Source organism: Mya arenaria, chromosome 3, assembly GCF_026914265.1.
Source record: "Mya arenaria isolate MELC-2E11 chromosome 3, ASM2691426v1".
Taxonomy (NCBI): domain Eukaryota; kingdom Metazoa; phylum Mollusca; class Bivalvia; order Myida; family Myidae; genus Mya; species Mya arenaria.
In genome coordinates this window covers 58,035,713-58,054,946 of record NC_069124.1, presented here as the reverse complement: position 1 = coordinate 58,054,946, position 19,234 = coordinate 58,035,713, and the positions used below count along the sequence as shown (strand labels likewise).

Sequence of the window (19,234 nt, the reverse complement as noted above, 5' to 3'; positions counted from 1 at the left end):
TTGTTCTCAAGCAAAAGACACTGTTTTGCTGTAATTTAAATATTTTAACCTGCCATTTCAAGCAAATAAAAGGGACTTGCTCATGTTTTTGCGCCAAAAATAATTTTCCCGGTAGTCATTTGAAAACGCTTTAATCATAATTATTTTACTCTTCAATAACCAAAATTGCAGAAAAAATTACAAGTTAAGTATAAAAAGAAAAAACCTGGTTGTATTGGGAAGTAAACTCATGCCATTGGTACAGTCAATAAAAAAAATAGAAAACCGTTACTTTATCCACTCGCCCACTGGTACTCATACTAAGCTGATGGATATTTAAACATTCATTGAAAATTTTGGTAGCATCACGTTATAATGTAGATCAACCAATCACGCTTAAACTTTTTGTTGAATGGCATTAGTAACACATTTCAAAATTGTGGACTTCAAAGGCAATATTTCAGCATATATTTAAATTTGTTGAAGGATTTATGCTGTCAGTGTCATAGTTTTGATACTCCTAAAGATTTGTTACACTTTATTTCATAATAAAAAAGTGCATTTTACAAACCATGAAGGAGTTCCTTTAAGCACTACACAAGAATAGCTTATTGAAATAAACACTTGATGAATGACTTCTTTATCAACATATAATGCCTCTTTAACATAATTTTGATTATTTCATTGAAAAATTGCATTCTGGATTGTTATTTGCAGGCAAAGAATTCAAATGGTGTGATAGGCTTTATTCCTGAGAATTACATTGTGATGGCGGAGGATGGTGCGGACACAGCAGAGGGGAGTGAACAGTCTGCTGAGACACACTCCCGTGCGAGCAGGACTGTGTCTGAGAGCACCAGTATGTCAAGTGACAAGTGTATTGAAGTTTTAAGGAACTATGTTTTTCTGGAAATGTGGTTGTGTTTGTTAGAAAAACGTTCATGTTTTGTTTGAAAATTTTAATGATATCAAAATACATAAGACCAAGCAAAGATCTTGATTTAAGGTTGGAGTACCAAATTTATCATTATTCCTATTTTGTCTGCAATGAGGTAAAGTCAAGATATTATGACAACCTTGGTGTAGTTGATGTTTGTTTTCTAACACAGCTGTGCACGGTTTGCCAACTATTGAAATAATAATATTTCACAATATCATAACACATCAAAAGAAAAGACTAGTTGTCTGAAGTTATTTTAACTGATTGTAGAGTTACATTGTTGTCTGAGGTTATTGCATTAGATTTTCTAGTTACATTGTAAACTAGAAAGCATATTGTCTATTTGTTGCAGCTACAACAACTCACAGTAGCGTGGATGATGTAGATATGAGTTCCTCTACACCCGTCATTACCCCGGTTACCCCGACCACACCCTTGTCATTTCCTATCAGTCAGGAGATTGAAGAAGAGGAAGAGGAGGAGGACTTCCCACCACCACCACCACCCGTTGTTGTGGAGTCACCCACACAGGAAAAGACATCATACTCATCAGGTGACATGGAGGTGCAGCAGACAACAGATTCCATGGAGAATATGAATCTTCCTTTAGGAGGTTTGTAAACTTCTTTCAGGATCATTGATTATAAATTTGAAATCAGAAAAATTGAATACTGGAAAAACAAGGCTGTTTTTTCATTCTTTGGGTGTATTTTGTGCTTCTGAAAGAGATTTTCATTCAATATTATTTTTTCCAAAGAACACTGATTAATCATAGGATGTTTAAGAAGGTTTTAAGTTTCTTACTATTCTTTTAGTTTTGTATGAATGAGAATTATGGTATTGTAAAACAGATTTAATCTTATCTGCATTTCAAGGAAAGTCAATATGTTGATGTCACCTTGTTGTTGTTTATGTGCTTGCCAGTGTGTAAAATCAGTTGAGTCCTGCAAAAGAATTGCGGGTGCACTATATATATTCACCCTGTTGGTCAGATGTGATGGGTCTAGTTAAGTTCACCTTAAGTGTGATCTGTTTATGATTTCACATTAGACTTGGTACACATTTCTTAGATACACATTATTTGTAGTAAGTCCTATATTTGTTTGGTTACTCCTCTTAAATCCATTGTCAATGAGAAAAACAGAGAGGTCCATGCCTGCAGTGTCCTAGTTAAAGTTAACATACTGCAACATTACTAAGTTGTCCTTATGAGAGTATTTAAAATGTATGGAAGACTTGAATAAAGTCAGATTACTTACATACTTAAGTAAATATTATTAAATGGATCATGATTGCTTTCAATTTTTCAAAAGTATTATTAAATGAATTATGATTGCTTTCAATTTTCAGAAGGTATATGGGTGCGAGCTTTATACGACTATGAAGGAACAACAGATGAGGAGCTGACCTTTGTGGAGGGGACGTTGATCCATCTGCTGCGTAAAGATGAGAATGGCGTAGATGACGGTTTCTGGGAGGGGGAGGCAAACGGAAAAGTGGGCGTGTTTCCCTCCCTCGTAGTACAGGAACTTTCACAGCCTGAGATTATGGTAAGGTGCATTGCAGATGAGAATATGTCCATTTAGTTGTTTATAAATGACGATAATATTTAGTAACTAAAATATGCATGATGTTCATCCTAAACAGAATCACTCACAGATTTCATTACGATAACATTTTTTAAAAACTTTTTTGAAATTGACCTATTTTACTTACTCTTTAAAAATACTTGCTTTAATAAAAAAAAGTATTATTTTGTAACTCGAGCATAAAATAACACTTTCCGGCCAAATATATTTCCAGTACATTTTTAAATTATTCTTTTCAATTGCGCTCTAATTTGAACTTTTGATGAAATTTTATCATTGAAACAAGTATTTTGTTCACACACAGAATTGATATTTCTGATGACTTGCCCTATAAAACGTGATTAAGTCCCTTAAATATTACATTGACAATAAAAGTTCTAGATAATAACTGTATAACTATTTAAATGTATACCTCCTACCTTAAGATTATATTTTAAAGGCTTGTTTTTACTGTGTAAGATGATTATGTTTTTTCTCAGGTTTTATTTAAAAGCTGTAAGTGGCAACAGTTACAATTTTTATCTTTTTATGTAAAATTATATATTTCTGTTCTTTGTCTTTTTTATTGCGATGAACTTCTCTAATGCTTTCATATTGCATCACCTTACTTTCCAGATTATTCTGCATTTTGAACTTACTATTGTATGGATGTCGATTCATTATTACCAACGTAATAATCCAAGATCAGCATTACCCAGCTACTTAATTTCTCATACCATGACCATTTACATACCCTTTGTTTGTCCTAGCAATAGCACTTCATCCTCACTTGCCTTGCAGAATCATTTGAATAGATCCTTTCCTTGTTCAGCAGGGGTCTTATTTATGAAGCATTTGAAGTGTAATATTTCACATGCACGAACCGCTTTTAGCTCCTCTTCGAACAGAAATAATCAAAGTATTGTCCAAGTTGTGGTGTCATTTTTGTTGGCTATTATCTTTGGCTCGAATAATTGTAAAACTGTTACTTTGCATTGACTCAGAAAATAGAAGAGTTCCGGGGTTTGATGCTGTTATTGAGTGCTATAGACAATATGGTCTATGCAATGGTACATTAGCAGAGAGCGGCATCTATGTCTGTCTATCTATTTAGAGTGGGTTTGTGTTTTACTGAATTGTTTATTAGTGTTTTATGTTACATATTTGATTTTAAGGATCAAGTAAAGTAAGAATATTTGAAAAATTCACAGAAATGCTTTATGAATATGACTCCTAGACAGCGTATGCAGCCCACTGTCCACTTTCAGGATTTCCCCTCCCCTCTCCAGTCCCCGCCTGACTACATGCCTCCTCCCCCGGTAACAATCACGGCAGCAACACCTGAGTCGGAACACCCACCGTCGCCCATCACACCCATCACTAATGGATCAGGTACGTCATTATGGGAGTTCGCTTGTAGTGGAGCAAGTTGCTTATCTTCCTGTTTTTGAAATTGGAAGATTTTTGTTCATCCAAGTTTTTGAAAGATTGACTGATGTAATACCATTTTGGTGTATTTTGTTTGTTAGTTTCTATGTCCGTCCTTAATGTTAGTTTCTATGTCCGTCCTTAATGTTTAATATGAATTAAAGGTATGTGCATAATACATGTAGGTTTTTCCCTGAAGATTCTTTTCCCTTTCTTCATACTTACCATTGCTTGCTTTGATCTGGTAGTTTAGTTTGTGTTTTGTTTCATTGTTTTTGTATGTTAAACAAGTATCTTTGATTTGAAATAATCTCATTATTTTTTCTATATAAATATATGACATCTAACAATAAATACTTACATTGAAACGTTTCGAAAAAACCCTGATAGCACATTGTAATTATCATCAAAACTGTAACATTTGTAAAAGTTTATTTCACACTTTTGTTTCACATGTATGTAAGTTTTTCCAATCTTCCATCTTATTTCTGTTTGTACAACAGTGCTCATGTACACTTTTTGTCCTTCACTGTTTGTTTTCAGTTCGGCATACCTCTCATAGCTCAAGACCCGTGCATGTTCGCCAATTCTCGTACAGCAGTCGTAAACACCCAAAAGTTAACCCTTCCTCATACGAATCTGCTGTTTAGGTAGTTTATTCGTACACCAATGTATCATTTATCATTTTTCAGTTTTCAACTTGTATACATAGCTTATACCCTGATAACACACTTTCACATTTGGAATGATAACTTGTGAAGGAATGGGGGTGGGGATGGGTGATCTAAAGCCATTACAGATGTTCACTTGAGACACATGTTATTGATACTAACATGTAACAACACCCATTACTGGCTAAACTATGTTCCTTGAACAATAGAAAATAAACAACGAGCATTGATTTAAACATATTTTATTCATCATATATATTTATCATATACATATACATTACACTTTAAAGGTACTAGACACTCCATGAAACAAATGCAAGAAAAAAGTAAACTTGTCAAAATCGTACATAAAATTGTTATCGTTGGGTAAAACAGTAGCTTGTATTGACAATTCTAGGCTTGTTTTGTGGAATAATGTATTTGCGGATATTTGGATTTACATAAAATATATTGAGTCAGTTTAAAATGAAAGCTAGCGTATTAAGTTTCTATCCCTCACTTAGCATTGACGTACACTTGTGGTGGTCTTTTGGCGTCTTTTCTGTGTAACAGTGTACTATGACAGAAGTTAATATTCCAAATGCATTGCGTGTGAGAGTGTGTTATACATGTATGTTGTTTCTAACAAGCTCACATTATATACAGTAGTGTTTGATATGGGTTTATGTGCACATGTTTTCCTATGTTATATTAGCACATACTACTCTCTAACTCTCATGGGCATGGCTATTCTGAATGAATTATATATGTTACTTTCAATATGTTATCTTTCTAACTCTCTTCATTAACATCACCATTATTATCATCATTATTATCATCATAATCATCATCATCATCATCTTCATCAACTCCATCATCTTCGTCTTCGTCATCTTAGTCTTTGTCATCGTTGTCGTCATTGTTATCGTCTTCACGTCTCATTGCTAGCCCTATTATCTGTATTCTAATCAGCATGTTCATCACTGAGTCTCAAGATTGTAGCAGGTGATGTTAGGGCATAGAAGTATGTTTACCTAACACATGTATCATTTTTCAGCCAGCAAACCTTGCTTGAAAAACAGAAAACGGTATATCAGAGTACATTGCAGTGAAAAATACATCATATCTGTTTTTAATCTATGTATTTTAACTTATTACTTGTTATTCCTTACATTCTCTCAATAACTACGAGTTTGGTTGGTTGGTTAACAATATTAACATTATCATATAATAAAGACTAACAATGGTTTTCAATATTAATGGTTTCACATTCAACATTTTGTTTTGATCTTGTTTTGAATTTCAAAATCATGCACATTATATAGAGAAAAATATACACGAAAATTAAATTAGTCTTTAATAATAAATATAAAACCAGTTCTTCCATTAAGATGTAAGTATGTTATGTTATTTGATGGTCTAGCAGTGTTGGTGTCTTGCCACTCATCCACACCAAGTGCATGTATTTTTTTGACTCTTAGAATGGTCAACAATACTGATTTCTGCCTGAAAACTGGACAGAGTGATTCATGTCAGCCTGAAATATAAACTAAACTACGATGTGACCATTGTGTACTATATTTAATGTATCCTGTATGTTTCAGGTGCAGACCCAGTAGAAGATAACTCTGTACAATCTGTAGAACAGGTGGGTTGTCTCCCTTAGTTCTTTATACAGGTTTTGGTGTGAACTATGGACGAGTTATGGTCTGTGCTACAGGGCAGAACAGTTGGATGGTCCTACCTATGACATAGAATGGTTAATATATAGTTAAACTATGGACTTATTCCATATAAAAATCAGTCAATATTTGAAATACATCTGTACAACATTTACTCCTCTGGATTGCAGAATGGAACCAGAGAGGCAAGACATCTTACTGTTGCAAACTTTAGCGCGGACCATAATTACTACAGTATCCACAAAAACAAGTCCTAAGCATTGTGTTGCATAAAAACATCTTTTTAACAGAATGTATATAATGAAATAATATGTCTTATCTTGTAATAAGGTGTAATCATATGTGCATTTAACTGCATTAATATTACAATGATATAACCATTATGTTTATCCAACTAACATTGTATTTGATGTTTATCCAACTAACATTGCATTTGATGACAGCCATGATAATCCTTCAGATTTTTTCATTTGTAAGCGTGTGTATGTTAATATGCCTTGTCAACCGTGCCAGTTTTTCTCTCTCGCTATTTTAGAATGGGGGCCAAGACCTTTTGATATGGATTAATGTGTCTTTTTGACTAAAATAGGGAATTCAAATTTTGTCTAGAAATGGACAAGAATTAGTAAGAATTTTATTTTCACATTTGGGAAAAAAATATATTCTTAAGCATTTGGATGATCTTTTGTCATCTGGCTGTTTAAATCAACAGATCCACCAAGTTTAATATCAGTTAAGGCTGACTCATTACTGAAATAAATATACGGCAAATATGAAAAATACTGTTATCCTTGACAAAAGGTTATTTCAAGCACAAAAACCTGTTAATGAAACAATATTTTTTACAGGGCTTTGTGCTGGAAAGGCTTTAAAAAGTAAATGCAACTGTTCAATATTAAACGTTTATACGATTGTTGACAATTATTCAATCTCTTGTTATAATAGTCAGAGGATCCTGAGCTAGAGTCTATCGTGTAGACTATAGATGCAAGGTATTTCCATGTTATGTAGACCCTTGTGTAGTTCAACTGTTGTTCCACAGTCCTGGTTTAGCCGTCTAAACACCCAAATGATTTGTTTGAATTTTTGGTTTAGTTATTAACTAGGCAAAATAATCCTATGTTTTTGGGTCATTTACTTATTGACTGGAATGGGATAGCTTTTGTTTCATGTCCCTCGTGTAAGTCTTGAGGCTGTTGACTCTTTGACAACACATGGTGATTAATATTTGTGGTGTTACCCTATTTCTAATAATTATTATTTTACAAGAGAGCATTAACATTATTTTAACTTTATTTGTTTGTATCCTTGCATGAGCATGTAAAATAACAAGAGTAGCCCACTTATTTTTTTTTTATTTTGTACACCAAGCATGAGTTTATAATCAAAAGCAGTTTATCATTTAATTCCTTGTTTGTAGAAGTTTAGATTTTAGGAAATTATTTTATGGAAATATATCTGTATATCATCACATAACTTATATCTTTAACAACATAATGAGATTAAATTAAACATTGAATGTGTGTTGCTATTGATAAGTCTTTTTTGCGGTAACAGTATGTTTTGGTTATGTTATGTTTCAGTATAAGAAACGTGTGAGGTTTGGAAGTAACAACTACCATAACAATGATGTATTCTACAACCGCCCAAACATTATTGTGGACAGATATGATTCCACCTATGATGATGATGGGGAGGAGTCCTTTGTGTGAAGAGCCAATCACTGTGTGGTCATGTGGCCAGTGTCAACCAATCAGCAATATGTTTGTCAGTCATGTGACAAGTAGTCAACCACTGTGTGGTCATGTGACCAGTGTCAACCAATCAGCAATCAGTCAAGCACATGCCAAGCAGCCAATCAACATTGTTTGTTGACAATTTTTGACCAAACAACAAACAATGGTGTTGGTAACATAAGTTAGCCATGCATAACTGTAGAGTGTTGTGTGGGTTAATTTTACAGTGAGGCGAATATTGAATAGATTTAATGTGTTACTATTTAACAGACTCTGAAGTGAGCTGATTTCATCTAGTCATATAAAGTGCATTTAGCTGTCAAAATATATATCATGTGTATTGTGAGGTTTGTAGTTTTACGATTACATGTTTGTAATAAGGCATAATTGTTTTGCTTTGATAGAATAATTCTGCTCATAATGGAGTAGTGTCACTGTCTTAATCATGCAAAAATTATTGTCAAAGAAAATTTGATTTTAAACATACAGGTTTTTAATTGTTAGTCTTTAGTATATGATGAGTGGGTAAAACTATTTTGAATTACGGAATGGATTCGTTATTAGATATCGATTAATTGGTTTACCTATGGGCTCATCAATGGATGGATTTGTGCACAACAAAAATGCTTATATAATGCCCTGCGGTATTTTTGAAAACAGGGCTACTTAAGTTGAAACCACGCCATGGAAAAGCCAGCATAACTGCATTAAGATATCATTAAAGTGCTTTCAACTATGCATTTTTGTTAATTTACACAGAAAATATCTTTTTATTTTACAATTACAAGTGCTATTATCTGAAGTTTGCACAAGCATTTGCCTTAAGAAATGTTTGTTTACGTAATGACTGAAAATCATGACAAATATACAATTTGGATCATAATTATTTTGGACCAGTTATTATTCTTTTACATCAAATGTGGACCATTGTCATCCATTGTTTGACACTTTTGTTAAAAAGAAATACTTTCACTGTGGCTTTGAAATCTGTTATCTATGTTAATTTCTACTGATTGAATAGAAGAAAAGAATCTCTATATATAAATTTCAGTAAAATCTGTAAGATACCAATTATGTGGGATTTCTAGTTATCTATGAATTAATGAAGAAAATGCCATGCGACTGTGCTTTATCTCATCTGTTTTATTGAAAAACAAGTGGAGGTATTGTCAGAGCCTTGGTGTTGTGGGCAGCGTCATGCCCAAATTTTAACATTGTCCATAGCTATTAAGCCATTCAAGAAATGCACATGTAACCAGGTAAGCAGTGCATGCCTACATGTGTAGCAAGGTCCACAGCTCTAGACTTCACAATTGTTGGGTTATGTCATTTTGGTGAAAAAACAACAAAAAAAAATGCACACACAAGCATTGTTGTTTGTCTTGCAGCACTTTTGGTGGTGAAGTACAAGGCATTTCTAGCAACTAGTATACATAGTCCTTAGTGTTGTGATTTTGAACTGTATGTCAATTTTAAAAAATAATTTGCCTTTTATGTATATTATCATATTAGAATACATGTATTATCTAACATTGAAGATTGATAGTAAATGCAGTAAGTTTTCCAGCGGGGTCAATAAATTCCTCCATTGACCTTCTTTAATTTGTAAGATTTTTTTTTTAATAAGTCATTTGCAACTAATGTTTATGTATCTCGACAAATCTATCATAGCACATTAGTTTTGATTTTATTTAATTTTAAAGCAAAACAGTTTATTGCTGTTTGAATACTTCAAATACATTGGTTTTAGCACAACAGAATGAAGTTGTTTACATTTACAATCTGTCAGTTTTAGTGTTTTGAAATAGCTTTAAAGATTACCATGACATAATATGATCATTAACAGAAGGAGGTAGTTGTATTTAATAGTTTTAGTTGAAATGCAAATTGCACACATTCCATGTGCTGCAGAGTTTCTTGTACATTGTATGTTACTTAAATTGTAAGTTATCATAAAATGCCAAAATGGCCATATGTATTCTAGTCAAGCAATTTCAGTACTGCTTTTTTAGATTTCTATGTAAAGCAATGTTGTGAACTGTGTGTAAGGTGCATGTACAAGATCCCCTTGTTCAGGTAGCATATATTCTAACTTTACTAAATATGTTTTTTTCGATGAAGGGGTATGCTCACAAAGGCAGATCGAAAAACAATTAACCCCATTGTGACCATTTTAATGTATGTTATAAACAAATATAAATCTTTAATAATTCAAAAATGAATAAAATTATTTTTCTTTTCACCAGAGATTTGAGAAATTCTTGTAGAAGTTTAGGTACATATTGTCAAATAGTGGCATTTTTGCCATTTCTCATTGATTTGAGAACCATTTTTTTATTGTTTTTTCAAAGTGACCGCATCCTTCACCAACATTCAAAATTTGCCTATGTTTGAAGAATCACATACAAAGTGTGTTTTTTAAATATCTTTGATATTTACCTTTTACTGTTTTGTATCGTAACATGTCGAGCGCAATATTGTTTTTCTTATTCTTTCAATTTTACGGGGCTCAAAATGAATCTTTGTGAGCCTACCCCTTTAAAAGATTCAAGATAAAAGCAGAAAGAGCCCTTAAATATTATCCAAGCAATAACACCAAAGTCAATCATTTATGATAGCATGAAATGCATTATTTATGTCAATGATCTCTGTACAAAATTCATTGATAAGTTCAATTTGTGTTATCATATGTACCCGTAGTTTTAGTGAATTGTACATTATTATTTATACTTGATATTCAAGTTTTACATAATTGTTTTCAGCACAGCAACAAAGCATAAAGCACAATAATCACATTTTTTTTGTCCTGTATGTATGACTAATAAAAACAACAACAAAATCGATGATCGACGATTATTTAAAGTTGATTGTCTGAATAATTATATAAGGTTGATTGTCTTTTATGTTCATACATATTATTCCTATGATTGATGACAACATATAGGAGCAGATCCAGGATTTGCCGCTAGAGGGGGCATTATAAAGGGGCGTTATCATCTGACCTGGCTCCTCCCTGAGAAAATTGTTAAGTGGAGGGTGAAGGTACTCCCCAAGAATATTTAACAATAACTAGTTGCAATGGTGCACTTTGGGCATATTTTATTACTTTTTTTCTCCTATATTGAAGTAAAAGTAAACTTGAATGATTTAAGGGGGCTCATGCTCTGGATCTGCCAGTGAAGTACAGGGTCTTGTGTTGCTGTGCTTTTTAAGTATGAGACCAGATTTACAATATTCCCAGTATATTTGTGTACATGGTATGATGTAGCAGTGTTATTACACATAATCTTAGAATATCTATGCATAGTAGCTCATTATTTCATTTTAATGTGTACATGTAAACATTATACATTTTAGAAATTCATCTATTTAGAGACATAATTGTATATTGTATATTTTATAGGATATTTTATTTAGACAATGGTTGTTGACATAATATTTCATTTTACATTTTTTTGGTCTCGTGTAATAACTCTTTTTTATTGGAACTGATCACTTTTTATGATCAGTATATTTGGCAAAACTAATAACATTGCATTGAGCTTTTTCTATTTTGTGAAAAAAACAACTTCTTGAAACTAGGACCCTCCTATCAAGGAGGGTACTACAAGTGTATGACAAGCGTAATATTGCTTAATGAGAAATCTTTTATTGTATTATCTATTTAATCAGTTGAATAATCAAAAGTGTAGGACACATTCACTAAGAAGATGAATACTTAATCTGTACATTGAAAAAAGGTATAATATAGGATCATACTTAATATGGAAACACAATTTTGATTTGTAGAAAAGTGTTTCTATAGAAGTCAGTTTCCATCTCATTTACTTTTATAATTATTTTTCCAACCTGGGAAGCAATGACAACTAAACAAAGAGAATAAAAAGGAAGGGGATTTAAGATTTTTTCAGGTAAAATATTGATACTTAATGTAGGTTTAACACACTTAAGGCACATTGTCATTAGATCTATTTGGTGCAAAAATTATAATGCACAGTACTGCATATGTTCTTCCCTTTGCAAATTATTTATTTAAATTAAGTATGAAAAACAACTATAGTCTTCTGTTTTGGTCAATAAGTAAATTTGCAAAACTTAATAATGACGTTGCAAAACTTTAAATTCATGATGTTGCAAAAACAAATATTGACGTTGCAAAACTACATATTGATGTTGCAAAAATAATTATCGACCTTGCAAAACTTTATATTGATGTTGCGAAACTTCATATTGATGTTGCAAAAATAAATATTGACATTGCAAAACTACATATTGATGTTGCAAACTATATATTGATGTTGCAACAATAAATATTGACATTGCAAAATTACATATTGATGTTGCAAAAATAAATATTGACGTTGCAAAACTACATATTGACCGAAACAAAAAGATTTAATTGTGTAATGATATGATGAGCATTTTTAATGGTTAAAAGTGTCTGGTAAGGTTATTGATAATGTAGAAATAAAAATGATTATAAAGACTGGTAAACTTACAATTTCTCAGTATGTTCTATGTTTTAGTGTTTATTGAATCTCATTTATTGGGAAAAATATCAGTTTGCCAAGTATATTATGCCAAAATCTTGGCGTGTTTTTCTAGTTGAGAAAAAAGGGGCATATTTAAACATATTCAGGTGTAGTTTTGCTATGTATGACACAAGATTTACACTAGTTTTGCATATGACTGTTTTTATCGTGGTTTTAATGTTTTCGTTACTATTTTGTGATATTTTAGGAAACATTTTTGTGTTTGTTGGCACATTGACATTGAATTTTGTAGACATTTATGTGAGAAATATTGTGATAAAATACAATAAATGTGCAGATTAAGATATGTTTTCCATTTGATACACTTTAAAGTAACATGCCCTGTGTTTACAAGTATTATAATTATGGTCAATGCTTGTTACTGCCCCATTTAAGTAAGCACTTAGCAGCATTACTTTCAACCTGATTTTCATGGGCGTCCCAATGTTAACTACATTCGATATATTTCTTTTAAAACAAAGGATGCTACCTTCCAAGAACTACTCCTGTCCGAGAACTACTTGTACAACTGTATACGAGAAGCCACGTAAGTAAGTGTAGGTTTAATGTTCGGAAAACATTGTTCATATTAAGAATGTCACATTGAATGTTGATAAAACTTGGTCAGAATGATTGTCTTTATTAGTTTTGTGTCCATTTCAAATATAGGTAATTTCAGATCAAAAGTTGGTTATAAGATTAAGTAATAAATAAAGAACAGTAGGTCAATGCTATATATGTTTGTGTAAAATATGAATATGAGACGCCGTTGTCAAACAATAAGTCAACTAAATATATCATAAAAAAAACATGTTAACACTAGATGCCACATTTTCTATCGTCATCAAACTTGGTTAGAATGTTAACTTGATCAATATGTTGTGGTAAGAAATGAAACTAATGTGCACATATCCCTGAAACCAAAAGGGGAACAACTACCATGTGTTACATTAAAACTACTCGAATGAAGAAGTACCAAAATAAGGTAACTGATTTTTAATCAAGGATGTAAGCAACTCCGTTTCCAGTGTGGAGATTCGCCTTAAGTGACGATTATGAGCTGTGGAGGAACTTTTCGCTCTAATTGGTCTTGTACGCCATTTTGTATTGAAGCCGTCGAGCATATTTACTTACGTCTAGGCATATTAGCGGAGGTGCAGTCGATCTCATGCCAATGTAGCAAAAGCACTTGGTGTATAAAATGATAACTGAAAAACATACATGTATACTGTGATAAGCTGGAGTACTAAACAGAGTAGTCACGAAAAGAACAAGTCGTTACCAGCAGACACGATTTCCCATTTGCATCGGCCGCTTTTTCAATAAAAAATCAATGATAATAATTCACCGTTCTTAGTATTTAGTGAACGCAACTATCATTGAAGATAACGGTATGCAAACTGAGGAAAGGTTGTGTCCAAAACGCCGCTGTATGTTTATCTCTGCTCACGAAACACCATCTGCTGCATGTTTTTGGTGGGGTTTTGTCGTGTGTATGAAGGGGGGGGGGGGGGTGGGGGTAATGCGTAGTCACTGGGAACAAACACTGTGAGATGGAACGTTTCAGTCATGTAAAGCACTTTGATAAACGCATGAACCACTGCATCTAGCTGTTACAATCCTGTCTTCTGGGATTGTTATTTGATGGCCATATTTTCCAGCACAGTCATATGCTACTGTTGAGCAATAAATCGACATACACAAGTACCAAGTAACATAAACCAATCAGTATAGCTGTCACAATAATACTATGTCTTTTTGAACCATTGATGAATGGCCATATTTCCCAGCACAGGCATGTGCTAATATTGCAGTATACATCAGCACACACAAGTGACAGATAACATGAACCAATGCATCTAAATGTAGCTGTTCTAATAACATATCTTCTTGATTTCTTGATCGATGGCTTTATTTCCCAGCACAAGCATATGCCGTGAACCACTGCATCAAGCTGTTACTATCATGTCTTCTTAGTGTGTTGTTTGATGGCCATATTTCCCAGCACAGGCATGTGCTAACGTTGCACAATAAATCAGCACACACAAGTATCAGGTAACATGAACCACTGTATCTACCTGTACAATCATGTCTTCTTGAAATGTTATTTGATGGCCATATTTCCAAGCACAGACATGTGCTAATGTTACATAATAAATCAGCACACACAAGTACCAGGTAACATGAACCACTGCATCTAGCTCTTACAATCATGTCGTCTTGAAATAGTGTGTGATGGCCAATTTTCCCAGCACGGGCATATGCTAATATTGTCAATTAAATCAGCACACACAAGTACCAGGTAACACTAACCACTGCATATAGTTTTAACAATCATGTCTTCTTGAAATGTTGTTTGATGGCAATATTTCCCAGCACAGGCATGTGCTAATGTGGCAGAATGAATCAGCACAAACAAGTACCAGGTAACATGAACCACTGCATCTAGCTGTACACAAGTACCAGGTAACATGAACTACTGCAACTAGATCTTACAATCGTGTCTTCTTTGGTTGTTGTTTGATGGCCATATTTCCCAGCACAGGCATGTGCTAATGTTGAAGAATAAATCAGCACACACAATTACCAGGTAACATGGACCACTGCATTTACCTGTCAGAATTATGTCTTCTTGAAATGTTATTTGATGGCCATATTTCCCAGCACAGGCATGTGTTAATAATGCAGAATAAATCAGCATACATATGTATCGGGTAACATGGACCACTGCATCTACCTGTTACAATAATGTCTTCTTGAAATGTTGTTTGATGGCCAAATTTCCCAGCACAGGCATGTGCTAATGTCAAAGAATAAAACAGCACACACAAGTACCAGGTAACATGAACCATTCCATCTAGTTGTTCAAATCATGTGTTCTTGGATTGTTGTTTGATGGCCATATTTCCCAGCACAGGCATGTGCTAATGTTGCAGAACAAATAAGCACACGCAAGTACCAAGTAACATGAACCATTGCATCTAGATTTAAATGCACGTCTTCTTGAAATGTTCCCAGCACAGGCATGTGCAAATGTTGCACAACAAATCAACACACACATGCCCCAGGTAACATGAACCATTGTATCTGGCTGTTGCAATCATGTCTTCTTGGAGTGTTGTTTATTGGCCATATTTCCCAGCACAAGCATGTGCTAATATTACAGAATTAATCAGCACACACAAGTACCGGGTAACATGAACCACATCTAGCTGTTACAATCATGTCTTCTCAGAAAGTTGTTTAATTGCCATATTTCCCAGCACATGCATGTGCTTATGTTGCAGAATAAATCAGCACACACAAGTACCAGGTAACATGGACCAAGGCATCTATCTGTTACAATCATGTGTTCTTGAAATGATGTTAATTGCCATATTTCCCAGCACAGGCATGTGCTAATGTCGCAGAATAAATCAGCACACACAAGTACATGGTAACATGAACCACTGCATCTAGCTGTACACAAGTACCAGGTAACATGGACCAAGGCATCTATCTGTTATAATCATGTGTTCTTGAAATGTTGCTTAATTGCCATATTTCCCAGCACAGGCATGTGCTGATGTTGCACAACAAATCAACACACACATGCCCCAGGTAACATGAACCATTGTTTCTGGCTGTTGCAATCATGTCTTCTTGGAGTGTTGTTTATTGGTCATATTTCCCAGCACAAGCATGTGCTAATATTGCAGAATTAATCAGCACACACAAGTATTAGGTAACATGAACCACATCTAGCTGTTACAATCACGTCCTTTTGGAGTGTTGTTTAATGGCCATATTTCCCAGCACAGCCATGTGCTAATTTTGCAGAATTAATCAGCACACACAAGTTCCAGGTAACATCAACCATTGTATTTAGCTGTTACAGTCTTGTTTGCTTGGAATGTTGTTTGATGACCAAATTTCCTAACACAGGCATGTGCTTATGTTGCAGAATAAATCAGCACACACAAGTACCAGGTAACTTGGACCAAGGCATCTACCTGTTACAATCATGTCTTCTTGAAATGTTGTTTGATGGACAAATTTCCCAGCACAGGCATGTGCTATTGTTGTAAAATAAATCAGCACACACAAGAACCAGGTAACATGAACCACTACATCTACCTGATGCAATCATGTCTTCTTGAAACATTATGTGATGGCCATATTTCCCTGCACATTCATGTGTTAATATTGTCTATTAAATCAGCACACTTAAGTACCAGGTAACATGAACCACTGCATGTAGCTGTTATAATTATGTGTTCTTGAAATGTTGTTTAATTGCCATATTTCCCAGCACAGGCATGTGCTAATGTTGCACAACAAATCAACACACACATGCCCCAGGTAACATGAACCATTGTTTCTGGCTGTTGCAATCATGTCTTCTTGGAGTGTTGTTTATTGGTCATATTTCCCAGCACAAGCATGTGCTAATATTGCAGAATTAATCAGCACTCACAAGTATTAGGTAACATGAACCACTGCATCTAGCTGTTACAATCATGTCTTCTTGGAGTGTTGTTTGATGGCCATATTTCCCAGCACAGGCATGTGCTTATGTTGCAAAACAAATCAGCACACACAAGTACCAGGTAACATGAACCACTGTATCTAGCTGTTACAATCATGTCTTCTTGAAATGTTGTTTGATGGCCAATATTCCCAGCACAGCCATGAGCTAATGTTGCATAATAAATCAGAACACACAAGTATCAGGTAACATGAACCACTGCATCTAGCTGTTACAACCATGTCTTCTTCAAATGTTGTTTGATGGCCATATTTTCCAGCACAGGCATGTGCTAATGTTGCAGAATAAATCAGCACACTCAAGTATCAGGTAACATGAACCACTGCATCTAGCTGTTACAACCATGTCTTCTTCAAATGTTGTTTGATGGCCATATTTTCCAGCACAGGCATGTGCTAATGTTGCAGTATAAATCAGCACACACAAGTACCAGGTAACATGAACCATTGCATCTAGCTGTTACAATCATTTCTTCTTGAAATGTTGTTTGATGATCAAATTTCCCAGTACAGGCATGTGCTAATGTTGCAGAATAAATTAGCACACACAAGTACTAGGTAACATGAACCACTGCATCAAGCTGTTACAATCATGTCTTCTTGGAGTGTTGTTTGATGGCCATATTTTCCAGCACAGGCATGTGCTTATGTTGCAGAAAAAATCAGCACACACAAGTACCGGGTAACATGAACCACTGCATCTAGCTGCTACAATCATGTCTTCTTGAAATGTTTAGGTGTAGTTCTGCTATGTATGACACAAGATTTACACTAGTTTTGCATATGACTGTTTTTATCGTGGTTTTAATGTCCTTTCCACAAATGTAAGATATGTTGTTTTTGTCGTTTTTATGAACTTGCTAATAATTTAGTGTATAGCACTTGAGTTAGTTGCAAAATATGTTTTAGCTTTGTTATTTGAATTTGGACATCTTTAAGCTACTGATCATCCATTTTTCTTTTTTTCACAACTTGTGCTTAAACACAAATTATGTTAAAATAATCTTTGTTTAAAGACTCTTTACAATCTTCATATTATTTTTATTACATCAATCTAATTCTTCACTCTTACCTCTTTGCTTGTTTTCCTTTCAAATCTTGACTCGATATTTGATGACATAAAATAATATCTGAGGTAGACTTTTATAAGAATGTATTATTATATTGATTAATACTCGCTTCTCATGATGTTTAGCATTGCTCCAATGCTATTAGTTAGGATTGTTATTAACAGTAATTAGGAAGTAGCTCATTTCATGAAACTGAGGCCCTAATTGGGTCTTGGTAATTAAGGAGTACCATTTTGAAATATGATTTCACAGTTTGAACTAGAATAATTAGTTAATTTGGATGAAAATTGTTTTTCAATTAAATTATGAGTTTGAAAAAGTTTGTTGAATCGTCTAGATTTCTGATTAAGAAATACTGTACTTTATTGAATTAAAATTAACATGAAAAGAATAGTACACATTTTGTTTACTTTTCTTAATTATATCAAAGTGTTTTTTTTTAATATTGTTTTGTAGTTTGAGATGCTATGCCAATTAGTTCCCCCTACATGTAGTGCATTTTTCTGCATATACTGTAATACTGTAAACAAACCTATTGGGGTGAGCCAACACTTCCCGAAAGATATTGCTGATAATCGGAAAGCGCTGGGGTCCGCTCTTCGAAAGGCAAAGGCCGAGGGGAAGAAGGTTATACTTAAAGTGGACAAGCTGTTTATTAACGGACAATTGTACGAACCGGAAGTTCAGAAATAGGAGTGCAGAGAGGGCGGTGTCCGTGTGTCGTCATGGAATGTTGAAGGACTATCTAAATTAAAGCGCACATCACAGGATTTTACGGACATATTGTGCTGTAACGACCTGACGGGGTTAAGCAGGCCTATCCATTCATGTAGGCGGTTTCAAAACAGGAGATCAAAAAGGGCAAGTGGTGGCTGAATAATATACATCAGAGATAGTATCCGCAAAGGCATCAAATTAGTAAAAAATGAATTTGACCGTATAGTATGGTTGAAAATGGACAAAGTATTTTTTGGTAACAATGAAGATTGGTATTTGGGATTCACATATACTGAACCAGAAAGTTCTCCTATACACGCATTCTATGATCGAGATATATTTGAGACGCTTGAGCAAGATATTGCGCAGTTCTGTAGACAGGGACGTACGGTGATGTTTGGTGAC

General features: G+C 34.0%; 1 protein-coding gene across 12 annotated transcripts in view; it reads left to right on the top strand.

The window, feature by feature from the left end:
- Positions 1-12,818, top strand: part of LOC128227682 (F-BAR and double SH3 domains protein 2-like) — a 52,159-nt gene extending 39,341 nt beyond the window's left edge. For 2 of the 12 annotated variants that reach the window (XM_052938444.1, XM_052938435.1), the window contains 6 exons: positions 697-838; positions 1,272-1,532; positions 2,270-2,469; positions 3,756-3,879; positions 6,170-6,213; positions 7,831-12,818. In XM_052938444.1, the coding sequence (XP_052794404.1) occupies positions 697-838; positions 1,272-1,532; positions 2,270-2,469; positions 3,756-3,879; positions 6,170-6,213; positions 7,831-7,959 (900 nt within the window). In that variant the 3' untranslated portion in view covers positions 7,960-12,818. Of the gene's footprint in view, positions 1-696; positions 839-1,271; positions 1,533-2,269; positions 2,470-2,987; positions 3,004-3,737; positions 3,880-4,458; positions 4,566-6,169; positions 6,214-7,192; positions 7,240-7,830 lie in introns of those variants that run through there. The other 10 variants (XM_052938434.1, XM_052938433.1, XM_052938438.1 and 7 more) reach the window with 9 other exon arrangements.
- Positions 12,819-19,234: the final 6,416 nt, after the last annotated feature.